We start from the raw sequence: 24172 nt of genomic DNA on the forward strand, positions 1-24172 counted from the left end.
TCTAATGGCGCCAAGTAAGCCTATCTTTGGATAACTCTTGTCTGTTTTTTAAACAATAACGAGTGAAAATAGTTAGTTTAGATACATTTGAGTAGGCCTGTTTTGTTAAAAATCGATAGCTGTAATGCTTACGTGCAGAATGAAGCCTGTGAGCCATGAAGGTAAGTTTGCATGCAGATTAGGATAATTTCTGTCTATTAGACAGCCTAGTCACCTCATCGTTTTTTGTATTTCATTACTTATAGCTCTTAAACCTTTAAAATAGAGTGTAGGAAGATGTTACCACAGTTATTAATTTTTGTAACTACTGAAGCCTTTTCTCGTCAAAAGGCTCAACGCGACCGCCGACTTTGCGTGCAGATTAATCTCCGCCTATTAGACAGCCTGTTTAACGTTTTATTTTGGTATTGCATTACTCATAGCTCTTAAACGTTTAAAATAGAGTTTAGGAATATGTATGTAACCACAATCATTAGCTTTGAATAGCTCTTTAAGCCTTATCTCTTGTCAAAAGGCTCAACGCGACCGCAGCGACGTCTGTGTCCGTTCCATTCTAATCAATGACAGCGTAACCGCGTATCTCCCTGCTTTCAAGTCATAAATCTCGTATCTCCATTTAAACACGATTATGGGGAAATGTTGTGTTAATGTTGGTACACAACAGTATATGATAGCAATATAAGGTATAATACCAACTTTAACGATACAATGTTTAATAACTCAAAAAAAATGCAGTTTTTTTTATTTCCTGAAAAATATTGGTTTTGGAGATACGAGGATTCCGCCCGACAGCGACGATATGTTGCTTGCCAACCGCCAATTAAACAGAAGAAGAAGAAGAAGAAGAAGAAGCAACGGAACATCTTGCAACAGACGTGCAGGTAAGAGCTATAATAGGATTATTCACAGTTGTTCCCTTTTACACAATAAGTGATAAACCAAAGAAATAATTACTCATGCTGTATATTACGTGCTGGCAAAGCCAATGGCGGACACATTTATAGGATCATTTTTGTGGAAACACGTGAAGAGACCATGTTAGTCAATTTTTCTGTTGTCTTGTCATAATTATCCCCAGCCTAAAACATTTCAACTAGACGTTGGAAACTATCCATTTGTTTCCAGCCGAACAAGAAGACCAGTAAATTATCACGCCCAAGTGGCAGGTAAGACCTAATGTTATATCTCACATAAATCGTTGTTGTGAATTAGTGGCTAAATTATTAGCTAACACTTTACAATACTGGTGCACAAATATGCATTAATTCATACTTAATTAATGCACAGATAATCATAAGTTAATGTATAATTCATGAAGAACTAAACCATTTATTTTTACTACATCAGCAACTAAGAACCACTCTATATGATTCATAGATTAAGTAATCAATACATTGTTATTAGTTAAATGTATCATAATTTATTAATTTTCTTAATAACTTATTTTATTAACTAATGATGTATATTCATGTTAGTTACCACAGTGGTCAAAGCTATGTACTTCAACTTCCAGTAGTGAGCTTTAATTAATCAGTAGCTAAAGATTTACAAAAATATCATTATGCTATGACTTTACTTGATGAAGCACATAACTATTAACTAATCATTAAGTAATACTGTTTAGCTAATCATTAATTAAAGCTGGAAGTTGAAATGCATGGCTTGAACCCATTGTAGTAATTAAAACATGAATACATTATGACACATTTAACTAATAACAATTTATTGGTTACTTAATCTATGAATCATATAAAATGATAATTTCTTGCTAAAGCAGTAATTATTCATAAATTGTTTAATTCTTCATGACTTCTATATTAACTCATGATTATGTCTGCATTACTTAATAAATATTTGTGCACCCATATAGTAAAGCATTACCAATTAATACAAACAGGATCATATTGAACATTATTGCTTTAAAAGATTGTTTTTATTCATAAATACAGTTCATTTTAGTAAATTAACGATTTCCAAATACACATTACATAAACAACTACTCAATCATTTACAAGTACTTGTAACATGATAATTTCTGATTATTTTGTTGTTCACGTATACTTGTTTTCACTCCATTACAAAAAGATTATCATTACTCTGTGTAATTGTGACCACAACTCAACCATGTACTTCATATATGCCTAGCTCTCAATACTTCAGAACAACAAGTTCACTTACAAGAAGTTTCATTAAAGTATATCTATTTTATATCTATTCTTTATATACCCTAAAAAAGACTATCTGACAGCTATAACTGAATTTAATTTTTAAAATGACAAATTTATTATATTGATATTTAAATGCTTCAAGACATTTTTATTTATTTTTCTACAACTGTGTATCATTTTTGTAACAAGTTAGTAAAAATGGACCACTACAAACCTGGCAAAACAGATTCTTCAATAAAATTGATATTCACATACTTGTATATTTATCTATAGTTTTTCATCATATTTTTTTCTTTGTACAGCACTAAGCAATAATGGCATTCACATTTTCAACAGGAAACACTTCATCCAAGTAATCATGACCATTTCCAGTGCTCACTTTTAATGGCAACATTCACCACCAGGCAGAGCAGATAATATAATGCAATAAAGCCTTAATTGATTAAAAAGTGAAACTAAACTAAACAACTACAAATACAAATATTAGAAGATATACAACTGTTTCATGTTAATTAAAGAATCAAATGGAGGCAATGGAGCACTCATTAGCCTCCCTTTCAGCTGGTAATACCTAAACAACCACTTACTATGCATAGGACTACAAATGGCCCTGAAAAAATTAAGATTATATACATCTATAAATTATTCTATTCTAATAGAATTTCTAAAAATATATTCTATTTTGGTACAAAATATTATATCAATTATCTAAATTTCACTTCACTAATATTCTCATGTTTTTCTCTTAATTTTCAGCTTACTAAAGAGTTCTTATATTGACCAACTTCAGTCAATAACACTACCACACTGACTACTATTCATCACTTCAGTACGATGAATTGCAAAGAAGCTAAGACCAATGAACCTCCAGAGACATTTACAGGCTACTTCCATTCAGTGTCACCTGTTAAAATGTCTCAAAAAAAAATTCGGTACTTTAATGCTATCATTCAAATAGACAGACATCAGTACCATAACACTGTGGTGTTCACTCCAGAAATGCATAGCCAAGTAGCAGTAGCTGCAAGGAACAAAACACCTGTCAAAATTCACAATGCCAGAAAAAAAATAAGTAAGTACACAATTTGCTCTGTATTCAGCAGTCACTTTGAATTCATGCTCTCTTTCTTACTATTGTTATTGTTTGTGTCATTTTAAAATATCTGTTAGGGTTTAGTTTGTATGTTGTTTAATTTTAATTCAAAAACATTTTTTTACAACTTTACTATTCACAGAACTCCCTCCTTACTTACTCTAACTGTACCACACAACTCTTACTTTACAAAATTAATCACTGAAATCTAAAGGACATTTTCTGGAAACATTCTCAAATTGCATTTAAGTATGCTCAAAGTACAATATTTAATCTCATGGAGGTATCATAAATAGATTTTAATAAATGGCACTTACATTAATATTGTTAAATCCTAGTTTCTGCTAATTTTAATTGATTTTGTACTTTACAGTCCATAAAAAACTTCATTTGGGATCTTTTACAAATATTTTAAATATAATTTTATTTATTTTTTATATTATCAGCATCAGTTTTCTTAAACTATATTAAAAACAAAAAATATGATATTAGAAACATTACATTTTTCACTAAACTGGAAAAACATTTTTAAAATGTTTTTTCTTTGCACTTCATAGGCCGAACAGATGACAAAAAATACGATGTCATTATGAACCATGAAACAACAATTGACGTCACAGAACTAAATTTCCCTCACAAACCACCCAAAGAATCTGCCGCTCTAACCATCGCAGAAATAAAAACCATGCCTGCAAATCAAAAGGTATGTATCATTTTAAAATACTTTAAGCACTACTATACATTCAACTGACATACTTTTTTATTTTCAAGTCATTGCATTCACACACATTCATACACTTTTTGTTAATGTACACTATTAATTTTTATTATAGTACAAAAATTTAAATTCTGTCATTTTCTCTCACTTTGTTCCAAGCATCGTTCATCTTTGAAACACAAATTAAAGGATAACTTGCCAAAATGCAACCTGGGCTGTTTTTTTTTTTTTATTGTAAATGAGACAAACTTATATCTAAAAGCATAATTACGACGAACGAGCCGTTTTTAAGATTGACCGTGATTTAATTTCTGGTCAAATGGCCGGTGAATGGGAGTGCTAAGGGCATTACTTTGAGCGCATCAAAATCAAGATTTTTACAACACTAAGAAGGCTCGACACACCATGAAACTCTGCTGGAAGTATGACCTGGGTCTCTACACATGAACTCCAGCATTGAGAACATTGTTTGTGTACACAGAGTTTACTAAAAAGAAAGGTTTTGAACAACTCACTTTCACTGTTTGGGTTTCCGCTCGCGGCCGTCTTGCCAGTCAAGAAGTGTCGATCTCCGAATGCGAATGAATTTTACAACTAGAAGGTTAATATTGTTTTTCACTTGTGACAAAACAACGAATTAGCCATGCATTTATATGTAAATATACTTTAGGAGCTATCCATCTTTATTCTCCTCACTATTATGTCGCATTCGAAGATCGACACTTCTTGACTGGCAAGATGGCTGCGAGCGGAAACTCAAACACTGAAAGTGAGTTGTTCAAAACCTTTCTTTTTAGTAAACTCTGTGTACACAAACAATGTTCTCAATGCTCGAGTTCATGTGTAGAGACCCAGGCGATACTTCGAGCAAAGTTTCATGGTGTGTCAAGCCTTCTTAGTGTTGTAAAAATATTGATTTTGATGCGCTCAAAGTAATGCCCTTAGCACTCCCATTCACCGGCCATTTAACCAGAAAACGAAATCACGGTCAATCTTAAAAACGGCTCGTTCGTCGTAATTATGCTTTTAGATATAACTTTGTCTCATTTACAATAAAAAAAACAGCCCAGGTTGCATTTTGGCAATAGTTATCCTTTAACATAATTTTAGTGAAATCCAATCACTTTCTGACCCTGCATAGACAACAAGACTGCCATTACATTAAATCACAGAATAATACCAAAACCATTCACAAAATAGTCCATACAATGTCTGTAGTTCAACCATAATTTTATAAACCTACAAGAATATTTTTATTTGCAAAAGAACAAAACTAACTTTACTCAACAATTCTTCTCCCACACCTTACAATCTTCCAGCATTATTATGAGTACCACAACACCTGCTCCTAAACAAATTGCAGTACAACAATATATACATAAGCAGCACCACATGCATGCATCACACAGCCCTTGCTAATGGCCAAACACATTACCTTGGAAATACAAATTGTTGAATAAAGTCATTAATTTTCTTTTTAAAAAACAAAATGTATTCCTATAGCTTCATAAAATGACAATTGAACCACTGACATGACAAGGACTATTTTGTTAATGTTTTTCATACATTTTCAAACCTTTTCTAGAGAGACAAAAACTTCTCAGATGCCAACAAAAATAATTTAACTTGTGTTCTAAAGATGAACAAAGGTCTTACACATTTGCAACAACTTGAGCATAAGTAATTAATGATAGCATTTTCATTTTTTTGATAACCTAGCCTTTAACAGTCTAACAACACTATACTGTAACTTATAGATTTCAACACTGCAAGCAGCGGTCTACAACATCCCACCAACAAGCAACACGGTTAATATTCGAGGAACAGACTGGGAATTGAAGACTTGTCAAGTTGCAGATTCCACATCATCCATGGAATTAACACTCTGGGAGACCTACATGGAAGCAGTAAAAACCAGTGAGTCTTACACTTTCACTAACCTTACGACGAGAAACTACAATGGGAAACTCAGTTTAACTACAACACGACAAACCACCATAGAACCTCTCAAGACATCTCTATTGTCTTCAACACCAATAAATATCATTCCCCAAACAATCTCAATCAACCACCTGACTGCATCAGTGGAAGGTGCTGCAGTACACATCATGAAACCTTGCCCAAAGTGCCACACACTGCAACAAAACTTATGTCCAAAGGATCCATTCCACAGATGTCAAAGCTGTAAAATCCTGAGGAAAGGACAAAGCTACCTAAGCAAATGCAAAGGCACTCTTACATTCAAATTAGGGAAAGAAGAACTGGCACTTTCAATCTCAAACTCACTCCTCTCAACATTCATCAGAAATGAATGCAATCTCAACGTAATGGACAATCAAGAAATCGAAGAATTCCTTCTCACCACAGGACCGTTAACAATTCAGTACACCTCTGAGAACCAAATCACCTCACTTTCAAAACTAAACAAAACAGACCAGCAACAAAAAACAGACGAAGATAGTGACAGTGATGAAGAACTTTGTGCTATAGCCAGTGACCACAGTCCACAAACACCACAAAAACAACAAAGCATACCAAACTATCCAACACTAAAACAACTTGATGAAGTTTCAAACGCCACTGTTGTCCCACCACCAGTCCACAGTCAACAAAAGAACAAAGACCACAGAAAAGACAAAAAACACCACACACAACAATTACCAAAAAACAAGCCCAGAAACGACCTACTCCACCATCAACAGAAAAACAAAACAAAACATCAGACAATCCAACAAAAGACAAAACCAAAGAAACAAATGCTGCAGACAATGAGGACTTCGACGATATTAGTGAACTGTTGCTGGAACAGTAAACTTTTTCACAATATGGATCAGGTAGTCTGTTTCCTTTGAAAAGAATTCTAAATACAGAACATTCGAATATTTTTCCAAAAATGTGAATATATTCTAAATAATTCTCAAGTACATAATTATCCCTGATGAAAAAACCAGCATATGCTGGTTAGGTATGCTTTGGTGCTTGGATGCTGGTTTATGCTGGTCCTTTGCTGGTTTATGCTAGCCCTTTGCTGGGTTATGCTGGTCCTTTGCTGGTTTATGCTGGTGCTTTGCTGGTTTATACTTGTACTTGAGCAGCAACATAGACCAGCATAGCAAAGCACCAGCATTAACCAGCACAAAACCAGCTAAAACCAGCATACCAGCATCAAAACATACCTAACCAGCATATGCTATTTTTTTCATCAGGGATGTAACTACATTTAAAAATTTTCTACCAAATATGCACACAGTGATTGAACTTTTATGCAAATACAATGCTCAGTGGCATTTCATTTTTAACTTCTTTACAACTTAAAAAGAAAAGTTATACTTGATAGGTTATTGGTTGAATTAACCAATTCTACAATTATTTACAATTACACAGAAATACATTTAAGTTTTCTATCTCTAACTTATATATGTTAAATTAACAATACAAAATAGTTTATTATACCATACTTTTTTTGGTTTTCAACTATTAAAATATAGAAAAACCTTTATTATTAAAATATAAATATTTTAGATTAAAATTTGAGTATCTTAACTTTCCAAAACCATATTTTAATATACATTTTACAAACATTTTTTCATTATTTTTTTTCTTCTCCCTTTTTTCCTCTTTATTTTTTTTTATACATTTTTCATACAAGCATACATTTTCTATACATATATATATATATATATATATTTTCTCTAAATGCACAATACTAAATTGCATTAACTTTCCAAATTTGCAAATATCCTCATTTTACTGCACAAACGTGTAACTTTGTTTTAGCCTTTTCTAGTAAATCTGCACACATTCATTAAATTTTTTTGCAAATACACTATTTACATTTCGTTCTTTAAATTGTTTGCATGTTACAAACAAAAAATATACTTGACACGTTATTGTTCTATGTTAACATGCTATTACAAATACACTATATTTTCTTAAGTTTTCTGTTTCTATTTTTTTTTATAAATGGTTATATTTATATATATATACAGTAACTTAACAGTACAAAATATGTTCTTGTCTTTAAAATAAAAAAATACAATTTTCTTTCATATTTACTATTAAAAGTTTAAAACACTTTCACATTTGTTTAATTCTTTACTTATTTTTTTTTTTTTTTTTTTTTTTCTTCCAAATGAAAAGCACCAATTTGTACTGTTAATTCAAATTATACTTCTCACATTTACGTCCAAAGGTGTTTTATACAAATTTTTCAGTTGCACTTATGTACAACTTTGTTAGTATGTTTTACTGTTCCATCCATATATACTAAGTCACGTACAATAAAAATTCTGAACTTCAAGCCAGTTTGTTTCTGTCAAATTTTTTGCCTATTGCTAACACTAAACAGTACTTCACATACTATATTTCCAGCTTAACCACTTTGTTAATTATATTCTTTTTTAATCTGTTTTCATAGCTGCACTAAAGACTGAAAGGTCCTGCAAAAAACTGAAATTAAATTTATTATTTAATTATCCATGAGGTCAACATTTTATTTACTTTTAATAAATGACAAAAGTACAAAACTAATAATTGGTAGACCAATTTCTTCTTTCCTTTAACATAAATGTCAGCCTGCCATTGCATTTTCTGAGATACGTTGATCCTTCCCTTATCATGATGATGATGCCTGACATGATTAACATGGATCTTTTAAAGACAAGATCTCTTGTAAGCCACTACATATCTAAATTAATTTGTTTTGAGACCAAGTATTACAAGTTTATTAAAGTTTATTAAAACCCTTCCATTTGACACGCTGTTCCTCTATGTTGCAACATTGTTAATTATGATGAAATCACACAATGTCAGCCCTTAAATTCCTTGAACCCCGTATAATTGCTGCTTGCAGCTATATTTATTATTATTATTACTATTATTATTATTATTATTATTACTACTACTATTATTATTATTGGTTATTTTTTATATTTATTTATATTCTTTTTTCCCTTCGTTCGATCTCTTTACTTAACATTCTGAATAGTTTTGTAAATAATAGCCTACTGTAAATGCTTTATGCATGCCAATAAAGCTTTGATTATGCTATATGACTGGAGTAGTAAGGAGTGCCCTCTGGTGGAGCTCATAGGCACTCCAGCTGGTGATTGTGACAGTCAATGCATATACTTTGCATAAAGTTATATGTATACATATCTACATATATTGAACTAGAGATGCATCAGGTGGACACTGTGCTCCTGTAAATGCTACAAAAGCCAATACCACACAGCATATAAGCAGCACTGTGTCCAGGGGGAAAAAACAGACAACAGAACAACAGATAGTACAATGGAGTTACTAGAGATTAAGTATGTCTATGAAGTACATGTATGTAATTAATATAGTGTTAAACATTCAAAATTCACGTATAGCTGATGTGCGCTGATAAGCAAAACATGCTAAATAGATTGAGCACATGGCGGCACAAATGCCTGAGCCTGTTGAGCAAAAATCCCTTTTTCACACACATCACTGGAAAGTTTGTAATTCGGTTGAATATGTCAAAAACAAGTAAGTAAACAATTCACAAGTTACTTTGACGGTTAAGTGCACTTCTGTTGCATGATCTTGATTGCTGTTCACTCCATAGCGCATACATTTGGGTTAAAACAAAATAGCACATATAAAGCAAACAAACATTATAAGGGCATTCAATATAAAAGAAACAAACAACAACAACAACAAAAAAAAAACACTAATTTTAAATACCAAGCCTACACAGCTTTATTTAAAGCAAAAGTGAAACTAGCAGACTGCGTGAAATGTGCCTGGCTATAGAGGGTTTGCACCTACATCACGTTCTGGTCAGTTACCCGGATGCGTGGCCATTGTTCTACTAATTTATCTCTAAACCACAGAAACAATGTTTGGAAGCTGCTAAATCGTATAGAGAAGGACTTAATAAACAGGAAAGGGCGTTACATTTGGACAAACTAAAGTTAATACAGGGGTCAATGCTAAGCAGTGATAGTGTTTCCTTGGTTTCTGCTGCACTACACTTATTAACACTGCATTATAGTGCATGCAGATGCTAGATGAAAAGAAAACGCAATGTAAACTTTCCTGAAAACAGACAGTTCCCCACAGAGATACATTTATATACATTTCTACCCCAAATTAATTATTTCTTCCAATATTTTGTGCATTGTGAACAGTTAGATTGATCTGCCTGCCTGCCAGTAGTTTCTTCTCTTTATGTCCATCTTCAGCGTTTCTGGTCTCTGTTAACAGCCTTTTATAGACTAAATATAATAGTAGTGTAAAATTTCCACACAAACTACATTTTGGAAAATGAATGCACAGGGCAGTCTGTATTCTCGAGCTTTGTAATAGGTGGTAAATATACATACGACCTGTCTCCTTTGTTGCAGACTGATGACCCAACAATTCTTCCTTCTATTTCTTATGCCAACACAGTGAATTACTTTCGTTTCTTCATTTTTTCACCAGGCACATGCACAAGTTCCATTCAGTTCAGTGGCATTGTTTATGTCCAATGCTGTAATGTGAAAACACTCTACAGTAGTCAAAATTTAAAGTGGATCAAAATAGGGATGTTCATTTCGGTTATTTTTCCTAACCGACAGCCGATGCTCGTTAACCGATTATTAACCATTAACCAGCAAGATTATTTTAAATTAGAATTTAGTTATTTTAGAAAGGGTAAGTCTCTGTGACCCGTTAAAAATACCAAAATTTGTTTTACAGGGATTAATTTTGCATGCGCAAAAAGCAGCAGACAACAGAACATGAGGATTCACATGGACACATCAAGCACCTGCAGTGCTTCTGCATGCGAACGGAGAAAAACGTAATAAAGCTAGGCTATACATATATAATGAATGAATAGGCCTATAAGATGACTTTTTTACTTAACAAAATGAAATAAAAAACTGTGCAACAAGTAGCTAGTATGCAGCGTTTTGGTTCATTTTTGTGCTGTGCCAAAGGCAGACGGCTGAAAAGGGGATCCTATTTTCTTTATTTTTACAAAAGCACAAAGATTTCTTTTTATTGTAAATGTACACATATTAAAGGAAACCATTTACAGTTTCGATTAACTGTATGACTAGGAGTCATTTCCACTGTTAGAAAGAAAAAAAACAAGCAATTGCGCCGGCGCCACACGCACTCACGGTTTTAAGCATTACTAACTTGACAAAGCAGCCTTTCCATTATCCTAATAAAATACAGTCAGCCAAACATATGGAAAAATCACACTGCTTAATCGCTATCAACGTACTACCATGATATTATGCCAAACAATTTGTTTTATGTGGATATTGGAATGCGAGTGAAGTACAAAACTAGGTTTACTACATAAATAATATTTTGGCATTCAAATATACATCTCCAATATGGAAAAATTAGGATTTGCGTTGTTTGAGAGACCCGACAATATTTTCAGTTTCGCTTTAGCCTAAATTAATTCGTTTTGGCTTGTCATTTATATAGCCTAGCTTCTTATATTTTTCATTCTTGTTCTTTTCTGAATACTGTTAAATTGAAAATATTTAGATTGATTTTATTTATTCAGAATTGAAAAATTATTCAGAACTGATTTTTTTGTGGAGTGAGGGGAACTAAAATAGCCTAGCCTATGTTTATAGTGTTTGTAAACATTTCGCGTCAGCATCTATTTCTAGTGTAATAATAAAATGCGTCTTAACGTTATAGGCCTACGTGATTTATCTTTTTTTTTCTCTCAAAAATGCAATGTATTTTAACCATCCAGCAAACGTTCTGAAATACTTTGATAAATTACTGAAAAAAAAATTAAATTACCTTTTAAACCATTTAACTGATTGTATTAATCGGTCAAAATTCTTTCTGTCGGTCAACGGTTAACTGGTTAAAATGAGCATCCCTAGATCAAAACCTTTCATTAAAGTTGTCCCAAAACCAAAACAATGTCCATTCTTGTCTTAGGACAACTTTGATGAAATTTTTTGATCCACTTAAAAAGTCTGACTACTGTATATGTGTTTCTCTCATTCTGTATCAATACAAATGTGTGCGTGGGATGCATATGTTTTGCTTGCTTTAAAGGGGTCATCAGATGCCCGTTTTCCACAAGGTGATATGATTCATTACAGTCTTAATGAGAAGTCTATAACATACTTTGGTTAAAATTTCTTAATGGTAATGTAAAACAATACCCTTTTTACCTTGTCAAAATCAGTGTGTTGCTTTAAATGCTAATGAGCTCTGCTCACCTCGCCTCTCTCTTCTGTGGGTTACAAGCAGTGCAGTTTACTTTAGCCGCATTTATTCTTGTCTTACACAGCACCGGAATCGACTCTATGGTGGCTGGAGTCAGACTGTTTACAGCTCATCAGGGCGGGTCTAAGGTAAGATGGCCGTGTCAATCAATTATCGTGGGAGTGGACGTGGTCAGTGTGACGTCACACAGACAAGAGGCTGAGAATGGCCTGATTCAGTAAAGGGGATATTACTTGTAAAGATAAAAAAAATACCACTGGGTGGATTTTTATCATTATAGGGTGGTTGTGTACACACATTTATGTTCAAACAACATGCAATAGTGAGCTTTGCATCCGATGACCCCTTTAACCCTCTGAGCCTCTTCGGTCATTTTTGACCGAAAAAAAAAATATTTTGAAATTTAAAAAATCGTAGCCTTATCGGAATGAGATCACACTTGGTGAAATTTGTTGCATTAGTTATGTGAACACAAAATAAATCATGGACATGATTCGGATATGTTAAACCGTCACAAAAAAAAGTCACACTTGGCTCCTTCGTGGTCAAAAATGAACAACATAGGAAATGAATGGGAACTCTGAAAATCTGGTACTTTGGTGGTACCAGCCACAAATCAGCCGCTGCACAGCAATCAAGGGGTGACACTCTAGAATATCAAGAGTGCAAAACAGACAGCCAAGCATCACACACACACAAACATACACAGACACACATAGAAATGAACTGATAAAAATGCAGCAGAGCAAATTTTGAGAATAATGTGAAATAAAATTAATAAATGGAAAAAATACAACAATCTCTCTCACAAACACACACACACTCAGAAATGAACCGGTAAGACTGCAGCAGAGCAAATTTTTGAGAATATGTGAGATGGGGAGAGCAATTTTCTTGTAAATTAATTACAGTTTATATGTAAATAGTAGATTTAGATTTTTTACCTCTTTTTCTTCAATTTACTGTTTGATTAATTATTGTTTTTGCTCTTATTTTAGCAGATGTTCCTGATATCTGAGTTAAAGATCATGCAACCTGATATTTATCTAACCAAAAATATCTAAACCTTGACAAAAAGTAGTGTTTTATAATGTCTAAATGTATATCTAAAAGCAAAACCTATTAAAATATGCAGAAAAAAACAATGGTAATCTGAAAGCCTCTGTATATTTGTATAATATGTATATAGGGAACTATACAGCTTACATGACATTACACAAGTTTTTATTTTTTAATGACACCAAAATGGCACAATTCTCACTTCAAAAAATGGATTTTAAATGTGTTCACTCTGTTTTAATGTGAAGTGTTGCATTTATTAAAAAATAATACAAAATAATTATATAAATAAATATATATTAATTCTAATGGAAAAAATAACTCAATAAAATAGTATAAATATTGCATACTGTCATAAAATTCCCTCAAAATTCTAAGTAATAATCAAAAAATATAATTGAACAAAAATGTTTTACAATGATTTTCCAGAAAAAAACTAAAAGTTACATTTCAAGGCTTCGGTCACTTCGGCCAAGTGTGACTCCTAAACGAAGAGGCCCAGAGGGTTAAAGGCCAAAATATACTTTGGTTTTTACTCGTACGTGAGGGTCCGTGTACAGTGTGTGTGATTTAAATTAAAGATGAAATACCGTAGAGCAATAAAATGAACAGTGAAACTAACAAAAGCTTATACAATACATTTTAACAGGTATAACTGAGTGTGAAAATAACTTAAGGAAATATCTGTTTTCTAAATGAAGCCAACTAACATCATGCTAATTATTATTATTATTATTTATTTGTATTTTTATTATTATACTTTTAGTTTCATTTGGCATCTGTCACCCACTAGCTGTGCGCGTTTTGGTTCCTCCAGAATTTATTTTTAATTAGGTTTTTTTCTTCGAAAACTCTGCTGACTCTGAACTGAAACTTTCTGTGAACATTTCCCAATCTTGTTTCTTCCTGAATCTATTTTTGCTCTTTTAGAACATCTGATGTCATCTGAACACTTGTTCTGTTATTTTCTTCCAGGAATGTGATGAACTAATTCATGCTTCTCTCTCCCATTTCCAATGATGATCTAGAAGTGTGTGGTGAACAGAAGCGAACAGCTTCATTGTCTTCATCTCTTCTGCAGGGTGTTTTTGCTGTTTTAATGCCGTTGTGAAATGCCATTTACTGGGTGAAATGCAGAGCACAATTTCCAAGAATGGGTCACCATACTTGGCCACAAGTCACCTCATTTCCTTTTTTTCCTTCCTTGTTGGGCGTCCTCCTGTTCAGAGTGATTTAATTTATCTTTTTTTCTTTTTTTTTTTAAAACAGACCGCTATGAGAAAGGAAAGAGGAAGGTTCAAGAGGCTGAGGTTCGATCTGACATTCAGTGAGATGGAAGGAGGAACCAGGCCAAAAAAAAAAAAAAAACAGGTATAAAATGTAGGTGTAATATTTTGATAATTTCTTTCTGTTGTCATAATAAAATGGTTCCACACTGAAAGATTTGCTCAGTGCATTGAAGTGATACAAATGAGAAAAAAGAAAAAAAAAAACAAATGAGAAAAAAAAAACAAAAACAAAAACATTCTTTTGAAGCCCAAGCACTTGACTTTTGAGCTCTTTTGTGATGGACTCTGAAGAAAATGCTCACTTACCACTAATCATACCATCTGGCAACCTGAGGATTTCACATGTGTGAATGAGTGTATAAAGTACATGTTTCTTTATGAAATGAAGGGTATATGTGTGTATATGTAATGGTATATCTTTTCTTTTTTAAACCTCACCAGCTCCACAAGAGCCCACAAAGTCCTGGTACCCAGAAACACTTCTGTGGAAACAGAGCTCTGCAACCAACTAAACTCATTGTCAGTAAGTTGGTGAAAGATAAATACATATTTTCTTTAAGGTCCAAACCCAAAATAACCTCAGTAGACCTCTACAGGATGCCAGAGAGCTCATCAATCTCCTACCACTTAAGTTATTAGGCCTCATTAATATAAAAATTAATATGACAACTGTTATGACTGTTTAAAGCTGCAACATATAAGAGGGATCAGTCAATCAATGCAAATTATTTTAAGTAAACTAATACAACAACAGTCAGTAATTATAATAAACAAAAGTCGTTCTAAAAAAGTCAATGGATTATGGTCAGTGTAAACATTAATATGACCACAGACTAAACTTACATAGACCTCAAAATGCTGAATGACAAAACAAGGCCAAAAGCCTCTTTTCCACTGTAATACACTTAATGATGACCATTGATTATTATTTTTTGTTTTGTTTTGTTTTCTTTGAAAATTAACTGACCGGATGTTCGATTCCCTTAGCATCTTCTTGCAAAAGAACAGCACCAGCACTGTCAGTGCTAGCATCAACTGCAAGTAAAAAGGGTTTGATCCTGGAGGGCCGGTGTCCCTGCAGAGTTTAGCTCCAAGCCTAATCAAATACACCTGAACAAGCCTATCAAGGTCTTCAGGATACAGGTTTGTGTTTTTTAAGGGTTGGAGCTAAACTCTGCAGGGACACTGGCCCTCCAGGATCAAGGTTCCTTACCCTGGTTTATCTTAATCCAAAAAGTTTGGTTGCTAGAACCAGTGAGTCTTTTCAATCACGGCAGATTCAAGTGTCCATTTCACTCAGCATTATCATTCAGAAAGAAAAAATAAGAAAAGAAAAAAAAAACAGAAAAGAAGGAAAAGTTAATTAAGTACAATTTTCTTCAAAGGTTTCAAACTAAGTAAAAAAAAAAACTGAACATGGATGTGGATGTAAATGTATGTGTGTGATATGTGAGTGTGTTGGTGTGATGGAGTGTGTTGGTGTAATGGTCTTGGGGTTAGTCTTTGGGAGCGTGAGGATTCAGAAAAGAAATACCTGTGCTTTTCATTTCAAAGCAGCTGCTTTGATCATCACTTGCATTATCCCCGGCAGATGCAGTGAGCCACGTACCAGAAGAATGTGTCTGATCCTCTCTTTCCTCTTTTGAACACCTCTCTGTCTCCCTCTATTACTTGACTTTTATTTTTTTTCCACCTAATTGTTTCCTTTCCAGATATGGGCACGGAAGGCACAGAATGTTAATGAAACTTTTCCCCCGCACTGCCACAAAATAGTGGGAGTGGGAAAACTATAGACAGCTTCAACTTTAGTGCTGGTTTTACGCACCCCTGCCAGCCACCTTACCTAAATATGTCACTGAGGTAAAACATTACCACATTGCCACATTGCTAAAACTGCCGGTCCTGCAGATTTGCTTTATTTAACATTAGCAAAATCAGGCCCTTTCTTTCGGAAAATGCTTCTGAAGTCCTTTTTCAAGCTCTTGTTCTGTCCGGGCTGGACTTTTTGCAATGGTCTTTTGGCAGGTCTTTCAGCCAGTACTACCAAAACGTTAAAATTTATCCAGAACGCAGCTGTGAGATTAATTTTTAATGAGCCGAAAAGAACACATCACACCTCTCTTCATCAGTTTGCACTGGCTGCCAGTAGCTGCTCACATAAAGTTCAAGGCATTATTGTTTGACTACAAAACCACCACTGGTTCTGCACCCCTTTACCTAAATTCATTACTTCAGATTTCCGCACTCTCTAGAAGCTTGCGTTCTGCAAGTCAACGGCACATTATTGTGCCATCCCAAAGAAGCACAAAATCACTTTCACTGACTTTTACATTAAATGTTCCCCCCATCTGGTGGTTAACCATGTCAAAAGCAGTGGACAAATCCAGCAAGTATAGAAGATTTGGAAGCTCCTTTTGCCAGTCTTAGGGCTTCAACAACTGAGAGAAAGGCAGAGACTTGGTTGAACACAGCTCATTCAATGTTTTTGCAGTGAAAGGAAGAAGGGAAACTGGTCTGTAGTTTTCTAAAAGAGTTGGGTTAAGGGTAGGTTTCTTAAGTAGTGGGATTATACAAGCCTGTTTAAATGCTGAGGCAAAAACCTTAGTGTGAAGGGATGTGTTAATGATGTGAGTGAGTGCAGGTACAACTGCAGGAGAAATGGCCTGAAGGAGATGAGATGGAATGGGATCAGGTGGACAAGTAGTATGATGATTAGAAAGTATGAGTTTGGAGACTTCTGTCTCACAGAGTGAAGAGAAGGATGTGAACAAGTTTACTGGTATGATGTGCTTGGCAGATTGTGGTGTGGAAAATTGTACAATGATGGTTTTAATTTTGTTCATGAAGAACGTTGCGAAGTCGTCAGCTTTTAGTGTTGATGAAGGAGAGGGAGTATGGGGGTAGGATTGTAGCAAAATTCCAAATAAATAGATTATTATCCACAAATAAATGTAAAGAGATTACAAAAATAAACATATTGACAAACAAATAGAATGAGATCCACACATAAACCTTAGAGTTTCACAAACATTAATTAAATTCACACACACACAAAAAAAGTTAAATGAGATTTGCAAATAAAAAATATATTCAGAAATAACTTTTTATGTCACAAACGCAACTTTGCCTGGCATTCATTTGTGAATTGCGTCCTGTGCATTTGTAGATCACTGCACGCATTTGTGGATCGGTCACTGCGCATTTGTGGATTTTCAAACATTTCTAGTTTCAAGATGCTGATGATCCACAAATGCATTGACTCCGCCCACCATCTACTCAAGAAAATCAGATAACAGCCTCACTTCGCTGACCAATCATAGCACATTCTCACTATAACAATCATGTTTTGCTTTACAATCAGTGCAGTCTCATCCTGAAGTAACTTTATCTGCATTGGCTAAAAAAGGAAATATGAGGGCCATAAAATTGGTACAGTAAAAGATGTTTAAAATTAGATTTTATTGGAATATGTAGTAATCCAAGCCACAGTATTATATTTTATGTGCCTTTGAAAGTGCCAGAGAAACAACGCTTTAAAACAACGCTTTAGCCGATGTGGTCTCCGCTGACATTCAGGGCTGTAGAGGTCGTCTCTAGGTGCTGATCCACCATCTGGGCTGGGTACGGACTGGATCCGGAGGACTGCAATGACCATCTGATCTGGATACGGACTGGATCTGGTGGTTAAGGTGACCTCGGAATAAGAAAGAAACAGACTAATATTAGCGTAGATGCCATTCTTCTGACTGGGTGTTATGGGAAGTGTTCCCGGTTCTGGTTGACCTAATTAGTGCAGCCTAACAATCCTTTAACGGAGTTGAATGACAGAAATGTGTTTATGTGTTATGTGTAAGCAAGGTTAAAGAGATGGGTCTTTAATCTAGATTTAAACTGACAGAGTGTGTCTGCGTCCCGAACATTGTAGGGTAGATTGTTCCAAAGTTTGGGTGCTAAATAAGAAAATGATCTGCCGCCCGCGGTTGATTTGGATATTCTAGGTATTATCAAATTGCCAGAGTTTTGAGAACGCAGCGAACGTGAGGGACTATAATGCGATAAGCGCTCGCTCAGGTACTGAGGAGCTAAACCATTCAGGGCTTTATAAGTAATTAGCAAGATTTTTAAATCTATACGATGTTTAATAGGGAGCCAGTGCAGTGTTGACAGAACCGGACTAATATGATCATACTTTTTGGTTCTAGTAAGAACTCTAGCTGCTGCATTTTGGACCAGCTGGAGTTTGTTTATTAAGCGAGCAGAACAACCACCCAATAAAGCATTACAATAATCTAACCTTGAGGTCATAAATGCATGAATTAATGTTTCAGCATTTGACACTGAGAGCATAGGTCGTAATTTATATATATTTTTGAGATGGAAAAATGCAGTTTTGCAAATACTAGAGATGTGGTTTTCAAAGGAAAGATTGCCATCAAATAGCACACCTAGGTTCCTAACTTATGATGAAGAATTGGCAGAGCAGCCATCAAGTATTAGATAGTGTTTTAGGTTATTACACACTGAGGTTTTAGGTCCAATAATTAACACCTCTGTTTTTTCAGAATTTAGCAGTAAGAAATTACTTGTCATCCAATTTTTTAACTCAACTACACAATCAGTTAGTTTATCAAATTGGTATGTTTCGCTGGGCCGTGAAGAAATATAGAGCTGAGTATCATCAGCATAACAGTGAAAGCTAACACCATATTTCCTGATGATATCACCCAAGGGTAACATGTAAAGCATAAAAAGGTCGTGGTTGCACGCCTAGAGTTTGAGCTCTGTCGAGTTAATTTCTTATTGTCTGTTTTTCAATTCAAAATCAATTTTATACACCATAATTCTTGTTTCTTATAACGTGTGAATATACCCCCTATTGTATTCTACAACTAAAACATCCGGATTGCTTTGTTATCACTAGTTTTGTTTTGATTTCCCGAGTTGCTAGCTTATAGCCCGTTAGCAGCACCAGTGTGGTTGCCGCTAATCCTGCTTGCTTTGTTTACACACTGCTTACACACATTTCCATTGTTTACTCACTGTTACTTGCTTTAATGGCGAATTTGTGTCCACCTTTGAGTGCAGGTGAGGACACGTTCGAGCTGCACTCGTTGCAGCTCGAGCTGGAGGCCGTAGAGAAGCAGATCCAGGAGCTGTTGATGAGGCAGACGGAGCTGAGAGAGCGGAGGGCCGCTCTGGAATCCTCCCGGGTGAGTAACGTTATACAGAGCGATACTAACACTCTGACCACCTCTACTCTGTGTGCTTCTCTGCACAGCTCCCGTGCACCCTGGACGCGATCTTCCCAGATGTCCTTCACTCCGGCGCCGGGACACCACGGACCCTGGGTGCAGCAGCAGCGGAAGACGCGAGCCAGGCCCCGGCCGAGGACCTCGCCCCCTCCGGCGCCTCCGGTCTTCGAGATCTCCACCCGGAACCGCTTCGCTCCCCTCCGCGAGACGGAACGCGACGCTGTGATCGTCGGAGACTCCATTGTCCGGTACGTACGTGCTACTTTAGCTAAAGGTAAAGTCCACACCCACTGTTTTCCTGGTGCTCGCGTTCTCGATGTTTCTGCGCAGATACCCGCAATCCTGAAGGACGGCGAGAGCGTCGGCGCGATCGTCCTGCACGCGGGGGTGAACGACACCAGGCTGCGGCAGACGGAGGTTCTGAAGAGGGACTTCAGCAGCCTGATCGAGACGGTTCGCAGCACGTCGCCCACAACGAGGATCATCGTGTCAGGACCGCTTCCCACGTATCGACGTGGGCACGAAAGGTTCAGTAGACTCCTTGCTCTAAATGAATGGTTATTGACATGGTGTAAAGAACACAAACTGCTCTTTGTTAATAATTGGAATCTTTTCTGGGAGCGTCCTAGGCTTTTCCGTGCGGATGGCCTGCACCCCAGCAGAGTCGGAGCGGAACTGCTGTCGGACAACATCTCCAGGACGCTACGCTCCATTTGACTAGTAAGTACATTCTCAAATGATTGCTACGATGGCTTTTGTTCTGAACGCTTAAATGATAGTAGTTGCACTGTCCAATCTATAAAGACTATGTCTGTTCCTCGAATAGTGAGGTCAAAACATAAATTTAATGCAGGATCTAGAAAAAATCTGATCGTAATTAAACCAGAAAAAAGCAAAATACACGAACAGAAACCATTTTTAAAGCTTGGGCTCCTAAACATTAGAGCACTTGCACCCAAAGCAGTTATTGTGAATGAAATGATCACAGATAATAGTTTTGATGTACTCTGCTTAACCGAAACCTGGCTAAAACCTAATGATTATATTGGTCTAAATGGGTCTACTCCACCAAACTACTATTATAAGCATGAGCCCCGTCAGAGTGGTCGTGGTGGTGGTGTTGCAACAATATATAGTGATATTTTCAGTGTTACTTAGAAAACAGGATACAGGTTTACTTCATTTGAAATACTTTTGCTTAATGTTACTCTGCCAGATATGCAAAAGAAATCTCTCCTATCTCTTGTTTTAGCTACTGTGTATAGACCGCCAGGGCTGTATACAGATTTCCTAAAAGAATTTGCAGAATTCCTTTCAGAACTATTGGTTAATTTTGATAAAGTGATAATTGTCGGAGATTTTAACATTCACGTTGATAATACAAATGATGCATTAGGACTTGCGTTTACTGACCTAATAAACTCTTTTGGAGTCAAGCAAAATGTCACCAGGCCCACTCATCGTTTTAATCATACGCTAGATTTAATTATATCGCATGGAATTGATCTTACTGATATAGATATCGTACCTCAAAGTGATGATGTTTCTGACCATTTCCTTGTATCGTGCATGCTGCGTATCACTGATATTAACTGTATGGCTCCGCGTTATCGTCTTGGCAGAACTATTGTTCCAGCCACCAAAGATAGATTTACAAATAACCTGCCTGATTTATCTCAACTGCTCTGTGTACCCCTTAATACACAGGATCTAGACAAAATGACTAGCAATATGGGCACCATCTTCTCCGATACGTTAGAAGCTGTTGCCCCCATCAAATTGAAAAAAGTTAGAGAAAAACGTATTGCGCCATGGTACAACAGTGATACCCATTCTCTCAAAAAAGAAACTCACAATCTTGAGCGCAAATGGAGAAAAACTAACTTGGACGTTTTTAGAATTGCATGGAAAAACTGTATGTCCAGATATAGACAGGCTTTAAAAGCTGCTAGGGCTGAGCATTTCTGCGAACTCATAGAAAATAACCAAAACAATCCAAGGTTTTTATTTAGCACAGTGGCTAGATTAACAAATAACCAGACGCCACCTGATCTAAATATTCCTTTACAGTTTAATAGCAATGACTTTATGAATTTCTTCACTGATAAAATAGATAACATCAGAAATGCAATAACCAATGTAGATTATACTGCATCTAATATGTCAACTTCTTTCGTCGCACCCAAAGAAAAACTGCAGTACTTTACCGCTATAGGACAGGAAGAGTTAAATAAACTCATCACTGTGTCTAAACCAACAACATGCCTATTAGATCCCGTACCCACTAAATTACTAAAAGAATTGTTACCTGTGGCAGAAGAACCGCTTCTCAATATTATCAACTCATCGTTATCTTTAGGTCACGTCCCTAAACCATTCAAGCTGGCGGTTATTAAGCCTCTTATTAAGAAACCACAACTAGACCCTGGTGAACTGGCAAATTATAGACCCATTTCTAATCTTCCATTTATGTCTAAAATTTTAGAGAAAGTTATATCTGTTCAACTGTGCTCATTCTTGCAAAAAAATGATATCTATGAAGAATTTCAGTCAGGCTTCAGGCCCCATCACAGCACAGAAACTGCACTTGTTAAAATCACTAATGACTTGCTTCTTGCGTCAGACCAAGGCTGCATCTCACTGCTAGTTTTACTTGATCTTAGTGCTGCGTTCGACACTATAGATCATGACATACTAATAGATCGACTACAAAATTATGCAGGTATCCAAGGGCAGGCTTTAAAATGGTTTAGATCCTACCTGTCTGATCGCTACCACTTTGTTTATTTAAATGGGGAGTCATCCCAGTTATCACCAGTAAAGTATGGAGTGCCACAAGGATCTGTTCTAGGTCCTCTACTATTTTCAATATACATGCTGCCCCTTGGTAATATTATTAGAAAACACGGGATTAGTTTCCATTGTTATGCTGATGATACTCAACTATATATCTCAACAAGACCAGATGAAACTTCTGAATTATTAAAGTTAACAGAGTGCGTTAAAAATGTAAAAGATTGGATGACCAACAATTTTCTGCTATTAAATTCAGATAAGACAGAGATATTACTTATTGGACCTAAAAACAATACACAGAATCTTTTGACTTACAATTTACAGCTAGACGGATGTACTGTTACTTCCACTACAGTCAAAAGCCTGGGTGTTATATTAGACAGCAACTTGTCTTTTGAAAATCATATTTCTCATGTTACAAAAACAGCATTCTTCCATCTTAGAAACATTGCCAAGCTGCGAAACATGTTACCTGTTTCTGATGCAGAAAAGCTAGTTCACGCATTCATGACCTCTAGACTGGACTATTGTAATGCACTACTAGGTGGTTGTCCTGCATCTTCAATAAACAAGCTACAGATAGTCCAAAATGCAGCTGCTAGAGTCCTTACCAGGTCAAGAAAATATGATCATATTACCCCAATTTTAAAGTCTCTGCACTGGCTACCTATTAGGTTCCGCATCAGCTACAAAATAGCACTTCTTACCTATAAGGCACTTAACGGTTTAGCTCCTGCGTACCTAACTAGTCTTCTACCACGCTACAATCCATCACGCTCCCTAAGGTCACAAAACTCTGGACTGTTGGTAGTACCTAGGATAGCAAAGTCCACTAAAGGAGGTAGAGCTTTTTCACATTTGGCACCCAAACTCTGGAACAGTCTTCCTGATAACGTTCGGGGTTCGGACACACTCTCTCTGTTTAAATCTAGATTAAAGACTCATCTTTTTAGCCAAGCATTCAAATAATGCATCTCATAAACTTTTTCTGCAGCTATATCTGATCAAATGTTCATTATCAATCTTTTAGCTCTGGTTAACAAACCTTCCTTTTCTTAGTTTGAACAGCAGCTACGCTAATTATGTTCCTATTTGTTCTCTGTTTTTGCCATGGGATTGACATCCCATGGTAACTAGGAATTCACAAGCTCCAGTCTGGATCCAGAACACTTAAGAAAAGATGATGCCAACCCCACAGAGGACTTCAGATGATGCCAACCCTGAAAACATATAGCACTACCGTATTCTGCTACTAATTTATAGTGTTCTTTGTCTGTTTGATTACGTCATTAATTGATCTTTACCACACATCTCTACCATATGTACATCAAGCTACTACTACATATATTGTAAAAATGTCAATTTGGTGTAAATCTGCTTTGCAACGATATGTATCGTGAAAAGCGCTATACAAATAAATTTGAATTGAATTGAATTGAAAAAGTAATGGCCCTAGCACTGAGCCTTGCGGTACTCCATACTGCACTTGTGATCGATATGATACCTCTTCATTTACTGCCATGAATTGATAGCGGTCAGATAAGTACGATTTGAACCATGCCAATGCACTA

The 24172-nt window shown here is 35.6% G+C and overlaps 1 protein-coding gene across 1 annotated transcript in view; it reads left to right on the forward strand.

Moving 5' to 3' along the window:
- Positions 1–23968, forward strand: part of LOC127160189 (uncharacterized) — a 311509-nt gene extending 287541 nt beyond the window's left edge. Inside the window, exons 3-5 of the mRNA XM_051102844.1 lie at positions 19639–20332; positions 20435–20525; positions 23739–23968. Coding sequence (XP_050958801.1) covers positions 19639–20332; positions 20435–20522 — 782 coding nt within the window. The 3' untranslated portion in view covers positions 20523–20525; positions 23739–23968. The remainder of the gene's footprint in view (positions 1–19638; positions 20333–20434; positions 20526–23738) is intronic.
- The last annotated feature ends 204 nt before the right edge of the window (positions 23969–24172 follow it).

Source organism: Labeo rohita, unplaced genomic scaffold (assembly GCF_022985175.1).
Source record: "Labeo rohita strain BAU-BD-2019 unplaced genomic scaffold, IGBB_LRoh.1.0 scaffold_30, whole genome shotgun sequence".
NCBI lineage: Eukaryota > Metazoa > Chordata > Actinopteri > Cypriniformes > Cyprinidae > Labeo > Labeo rohita.